Below are 7351 nucleotides of genomic sequence, written 5' to 3' on the forward strand. Positions count from 1 at the left end.
ATCAGACTCTTCCTCATTTTGAGACTTTCTGAAACAAAAGAAAATAATGTACATTATTTTAAAATCTCGCTTTTCAACTAATTCAATATAAATTTTACCAAGCTTAAAATAACTACTGCATTTAAAAAAAAATATCCGAGTATCTCCTCTGAGGGAAAATGAATTTTTTATCTAATGTTAGGTACTGATGAATAACTTGCAAAATATCTGTCATGTATTTACCTGTTAAAAGACACATGAACTAGAAAAAGTATTATTTGAAGACTAAGTCTTAACCATACAATCATGGTTAATCACAAAAAAGGGACATAGTCCTAGTCACCATAATCACAGCAGGCCTCTAAGAAACTGCCAGGATTTCTTCCTATATCATTTGTCGTGAATGAGACATGTTAATATATCAGGTACTGTTTAGCAAGTCTACTTTCACCATAGCCACAATATTAACTCCCATACCCTCAATTCTCTAAAAAGGCTTTCCTCTGCCTGAGCTAATGACAGTCATGTTTTTCTGACTCTATTTTCATGTGAAAGAAACATAATGACTGTGAATTAATAATTCTGATGCGATGGGTATACTTGATACAGCCAATCCCTCATCATTTCCCTCCCCCTACACTCTCCCTGTGAATATCATACCTATAATGCAAGGATTACCTCCTAGTATATCAACTTTTTCTTACTATCTATACATCTAGATGACTGACTTGAAAACATTTAAATACATATTTTATTGCTTTATCATAACAGATTTTGTTCTTCTTGACAATGAAATATGCACATATTACAGATGTCTGTCATCAATATTTGCCTTCATGAATATTGAAAAAATGCTGTCTTTGCAGCTATTGAAACAACAAACTTGAGAGGTTTTGGTTCTTAGAGTTTAACTCTCTGTTTTAACACTCAGGTGTTAAGACATATTTGATGGCAAAGCTTTTGACCCTAGTCCACAGGTGTAAAGGTTATTTGCTACTTTGAATGGCTCACTAAAAAGTACAGAAAAGTCATGCATCCTCATATACAGATACAGCTTTCAACAGCTGGCTGAAAACTATACTTTTTTCATACTTCTGTAAATACCCTGGGAACAAAGGTGCACAGCAGACAATGATTGGAATTACAAAATTAGTACTGCACTATCTCACAAATAGCCACTTTAGCACAGCAAGTCCATACTTTGGCCAACTTGATGGTTTAGACCCTTCAAGTGCAATAGGTTAAATCTAAAAAGAATGTCAAAAATGGCAAAATGACTAATAACTTGGATGATCTTTATAAAAAAAAAATAATAATAATAATAATAATAATAAAAAGAAATAAAAAATGATAAATTCATATTATCCTCTTTAGAATTTCTTTTTTTTTTTGCTTACTTATATATGAAACTTCAATGACTTTCCTGCATATATCCTTATAAATTCAAAAAGACCCTGTTTTGTAGCTTTACCATTCACAGCAGAATATCTCAGTGCCATAATGATTCAAGCACCAGGTTTAGGGAATGAGGCTAGAAAGAAAAAACAAACTTTAAGCCTCCTTTTCAGGGAATCTTTCTCCTCAATAATTGCACAATTAGGGGCAAACTAATAATCAGCATGCACAACCTATAGCAGGCTTGACTGTGCAAGATGTGATAGGATATCATCCCAGAGTGAGTGACAGTCTAACCCAAAAGACATCATCCATTAGAGTGGCTAAGAGGAAAAACTTCAAAAACAACAAAGACTAGACAAAGAATCCCACTAAATGAACATCATAAGATATTAATCTCTTTACAAATTACACAACTAATAGGAATATCACCTTTAAGCTGGCAAAAACATCGTCCATGTACTGCGGAGAAACTACCAGCAAAAGTAAAGCCAGTTGTGGTACGGACAACTCGGTAACTTAAGTTATCTGGTCCCTTGCATTACTGGATTTGACCAGCATCAAAATTCTGATAGCTGTAAAAGAAAGCCAAATCAGCATTTTCTAGTTATAATGAAGATGTCCTAATGCATATTCAAATATCTTATAAAAAAATTAAGAGACATACCTCAGGATATGAGCAAGCAAATAAGCACTGTGAAGGTGGCAACTTATTGAAGCAATATCACGAAAAAAAATTTAAAAAAATGATTTACATGAACTACTAAAAGGAAAGTAAATAAAACTAAAATCACAAGCGGATTGTAATGCAGTCATGAATTTTCCTAAATGCAATGCAAAATAACAGTCATCAAAAGCGCTACACTACATTGCCCACAGGCATGCATACTCTCTCTCTCTCTCTCTCTCTCTCTCTCTCTTCTCTCTCTCTTCTCTCTCTCTCTATCTCTCTCTCTTCTCTCTTAATCTCTTCCCCACACACACACACACACACACACACACACACACAAACACCACAACACCACACACACACCACCCACACACACACACACAAACACAAACACAAACACAAACACAAACACAAAAACAAACACACACACACAACACCACCACAACACAAACCAAACAACACACCACACACACACACACAACCTACACACACACACACACACACACACACACACAACCAACAAAACACACACAACACACACACAAACACAAACAAACAAAAAAAACAACACACAAACACAAACACACACAAACAAACACAAAACACACACAAACAAACACAAACACAACAAAAACAAACAAAAAACACACACACAAACAAAACACACACACCCCACACAAAACAAACACAAACACACACAAAAACACACACAAACAAACACAAACACACACACAAACCTCTCTTTTTCGTCTTCTTCCTCTCTCTCTTTCTCTCAGTCTGTCTCCGGGATATATTACCAACCTATCATTCTACATACTCTCCAGCATACAATTTACAACAACACAATACAACCACTCCAAAAAAAACATTTTATTCCCCCAAAGCATTTCCATCACAAGAAGGTACCTGGTAGAAGACAAGTCATCCTCCTCCAGGTTCAGTTCCTTTGCTTGATCTTCTGCTTGTGCTTTCCTCTGGCAGCTTCAGGTCTCCCAAGAACTCCTGAGAATCTCTCACACCCGCTGCCCTTATAGCTCCATCTGGGTGACATCATCTGGCTACAGATGAAACAATCAATATCAGAACAAAATACAGTGATAATAACAAAGAAAATGTCAACAATCTGTATTAATCCTGAATATATTATCTATACTAGTGCAAAAATGTGTTTGTGCTTGGAGGTGCAACCTTTACTTACTATTCCTTATCAACAAGCTCTAATGATGTAAAATTAAGATAACCAACATCTCCTGATGTCTCCACTAGTTCTGTATCTTTCCTGAAAATAAAGTTTTACTTCAGTTTGAGGAGAAACAGTTTGTCAAGTACAGAAAATACATATATACAAAAAGGCACATAAAATTACTCTAACAGTAACTATGAATAAAACAACTGAATTTTTACTACAACTGCTACTTACACAACAATCCGTTTTCTAAAAATTGGGCAGTCCAAGGTAAAGGTTTCATATTCACCTCCTTCACGCATACATTTAAACTGTATTTGTCTTTCTGTTCAAATGGAAGGAAAGATGCAATAAGTGCAACTTGCAAAAAATATATATTCTCCATGTAATCATTTTAACCGTGATCCTTAAAGGTAAAATTTGACAATGCAGAATAAAATGCACATTAACCATCCATCATCCCTAAGCTTAGCTGTATTTACTCATATTTTAAAGGTTCTTCCTCAATACTTAATATTCAAAACTAAAATCCAAGGTTTTTCTCTTTCATACTAAAGATCTACTTCTAAGTGTCCCCTTGACACATCTTACGCAAGAGTACACATGCTTTTCTCCATTTTAACTTCAACAAATAAAGACCTTATTACTCAATATAGTAAAAAAACTTACCATTTTTCTAAATAAGTTATCATTTGACTAATAGATTTTCCAGGTGTTTTCTTGGTTCAAGGCCAATAGCAGCCACCTTAATTATAATAGCATCTATGCCACAGGTCCACCATCTCTGTATTAATTCGACTGGTCTCTCCGCCACATGTATGCTAAACAGACGAGGCCTAGTCTACTACAACTGTATGAAGAGAAAAAAAAAGGTTGTAGTAAAACTTTTATTCATGCAACACCTAATCTTTTTGTTCATACACATTCTCACACTCCATTTTAAAAACTCGCCTTACACATAATCCACATACACATAAGGATAATTTGTGAAATGTAATTCTATTTAATTTATAGTATCTTATAATACTGACAACCTTATGGACTGAATAAAACAATGGATAATCAAAATGTGTGAAAATAGTAACAGTATATGCCCTCCAGACTGAATCAACATAACCAGGTTTACTTACACATTTCCACACGTATTCTCTGGTAATCAGATAATACCGCACCAACACTCACTGCTTCAATGAACATTTTCCTAGAAAAATAAATAATATATGAACAGAGACAAGAGAAATGATGAATAATCATCCTCTATCAAAAAAAAAATTACACTATTATTACTGGAACATAATCATATATTGTTTCCTTTATAACTTATTAATTTCATAAACCCAGATGTCCAGTCTTTTATCTTTCTTTCATATATGAGCAAGCAGAAAAGGAATAGGAACCACAGAACATATAATTAACTAAAGGTTCAGACAAAAAACCTTGTACAACACACAAAGCTGTATGATTTACTGCCTCTTCAACTTTCCAACAGTTATTACCTTCAACTGGCAACCAACAATAAAAATGAAATCATAATACAATCATTTTTCCTTCATCCACCCAAGCCTGACAAGTTCTCCTTCCTACCTGAACTTCCTTCAAGAGCAAATAGAGATCCTCCACTTCGTCCCCCTCCGTTGGGTTGTACGTCTTGGTGGTGGTGATGGAGGAGCCTTGTATAATGCGGCGGTACAGTGGCACACCCACAGCCTCTGCATACATGGCCACTCCCATATGTCCCACACTCTGGTACATGTAGCTGTCCAACTCATCTGGAAAATGTATGTATATAAAAGCTTAAAGTCTTTCCACTGCACATTGTTTCACTAACTTTATCTGACAATGGAACTACACTCAAGTCAGGAATCATCACTTTTTGGCAATGTAAGCATACTATTTGAAAACTGGAAAGCTAGATCTAGAGCATTTTTTGCTCATTTTCTGGCATGGAACAAGGATTGGCTTTTAACTATCTTCAAATTAGTTAATTATATATGCAGTTACAACCATTAAATTTTTTTGAAGCCAGCCTAAGAGTGCCTAGCACTGGGGAGTGTAGCTGCAATATAACAAGAATGAGAGCCAGTGGCAGCTCAGGGACCAGGGATGACTCTGAAGATGAGGTCTCACAAGCTTTATCTAACTCAAGAATCTGGCTTGTCATAGATTACTGACCCTTCTAGCCAGGCCTACATGTACCATCTGAGAATTAGCAGAGCCAAACATAAAGCATTCTTTGTCCACAGCCTGCTAATTTTTATCAGTTTTTTTTATTTAGGATACTATTCATCATGCAGTTATACATATATCATCAACACTTTGAAGCAAGCCTGGACACAACAAATGCCAATGACTATAAAAATAACATAACCAAAATTGGAGACCTAATGGTAGAGCAGGGACCAGTGTTGAGCTTGAATAGTGGAACCAAGACATACAGCAGAAATGATAAGGTGATAAGAGGAGCCTTTGAAATATGCTGTAAGAAGATAGGAAGAAAAAACAAGAGAACCTAAAGGGAAAGAAAGGACTGAAAACACCAAAGCCAAAAGCAAAAATTGTAAGTGATGGAAAAAAAAAAAAAAAAAGACATGGAAAAGAAAGAAATGTTTATATAAAATTAGGGTAAAAAATAAAATAATAAAAATAAAAAAATTATACAAATAACAACCTAGGCTTAAACTAATATGTTAATTATGCTTTCAAATAAATCTATGAAAAATAAGAGACAGTCCTTCCAATGTCAGTTATGAGAAGATAATACACAAGTATGACTGACAGGAGGATTAAAAGAGCAAATCAAAAAGATAAACTGATAAGTTTTCAAGGCATTGGGTCTAAAACATAAAAGGGCCAAAAATGTCTGTAAATTCCTTCTACTTTGATCCGATATATAAAAAGTGAAAGACTAACAGCACAAAATACCATAATAATGCATATGCAAAATGGAAACACTACTAAGCAATTACACAGAAACAACAATGACTATGAACACTTGCCTCCATGGCCAGGAGCTAGATTGCCAGTGCCACAATTTGATGTCCAGCTGCAACACACTGCAGGAGGTTATAGCAGCTGTCCTTCCACCAGACACCAACCCACAACACGCATTCTGGATATACACAATGCCTGAAAATAAGGACATCCTGAGCATCTCATACAGATACTTAAATAACTACTTATGTGGCTGTATAAATGGCTGTATGATTAAATCTTTTTATAAATCTCTTTTCATATCTTTTTCATGGGTTGTAGCTGCCATGGACCACAACATGGATTCAACACATGCTGAGCACCCTACCCAGGTTGGGTTATGCCACATCCAACCGCCGCATTCTGATTGGTCATCAGCAGGCACATCTCACGACCCACTGTCAAGTCCTGAGTGATCAACACAGGATACTTCACTGCTCTTTCACTGAACTGATAAACCAGGCTCCCCTAGTTCCCAATTCCCAAATGCACTCCCAGCCTACTTAAGGTTCAGGAGCACACCCGGCAGCTAGCATGAAAGGACAATCACTTCCCACCACCAACAGGGGCCTCTCCCCAGTTGGAGGTGTACAACTACACTTTTACAAAACTTAACCAGCAGCACCTAGCTATCGCAGCAGGAACTAGCAACCAAAACAAAGACTCCTACAGCTGTACGAGTAGTATGCAGTAGACTGCTACCTACTATGTTGGTGACTCTCAGTGACACTCTCGCTCAGCTTACTCACTGGAGTGGGAGTACTGTAATAGCCAAGGCCTACAAACTGCACACAATGCACACTCTGCACACTATCCAGGTTGATATGATCAAATTAGTGTACTACAGTCATTGCAGTGCATTGAACATATCAGTGTTTATGGTCTAGATGAACGTTTAAACTAACAAAATATCTAAAAAGCACATTTAAACAAACAATATATTTAATAAACACATTTTTTGGCAACTGTTCTGAATACACCTTTGGATGTCCATACCCTCAAATCATCTTACAAACCTACAAGGTACAAGTCCTACCTTACCAAAATACAAATCACAGAGTACCAACAGGCACAGGTTATACTGATAACATTATGCTACACCACTCTAATTACTGCAAACAATGACACGATGGTTTCCTCGGACTAAACAC

At 36.1% G+C, this 7351-nt stretch overlaps 1 protein-coding gene and 1 pseudogene across 1 annotated transcript in view; one reads left to right on the top strand and one right to left on the bottom strand.

Moving 5' to 3' along the window:
* Positions 1-1224, top strand: part of LOC119580717 (diphthine--ammonia ligase-like) — an 8661-nt gene extending 7437 nt beyond the window's left edge. The window contains exons 10-11 of the mRNA XM_037928814.1: positions 911-964; positions 1097-1224. Coding sequence (XP_037784742.1) covers positions 911-964; positions 1097-1224 — 182 coding nt within the window. The remainder of the gene's footprint in view (positions 1-910; positions 965-1096) is intronic.
* A 2017-nt stretch (positions 1225-3241) lies between these two features.
* LOC119580718 lies at positions 3242-6501 on the bottom strand (annotated as a pseudogene).
* Between the last annotated feature and the right edge of the window lie 850 nt (positions 6502-7351).

This window comes from Penaeus monodon, chromosome 14 (assembly GCF_015228065.2).
Source record: "Penaeus monodon isolate SGIC_2016 chromosome 14, NSTDA_Pmon_1, whole genome shotgun sequence".
Lineage (NCBI taxonomy): Eukaryota > Metazoa > Arthropoda > Malacostraca > Decapoda > Penaeidae > Penaeus > Penaeus monodon.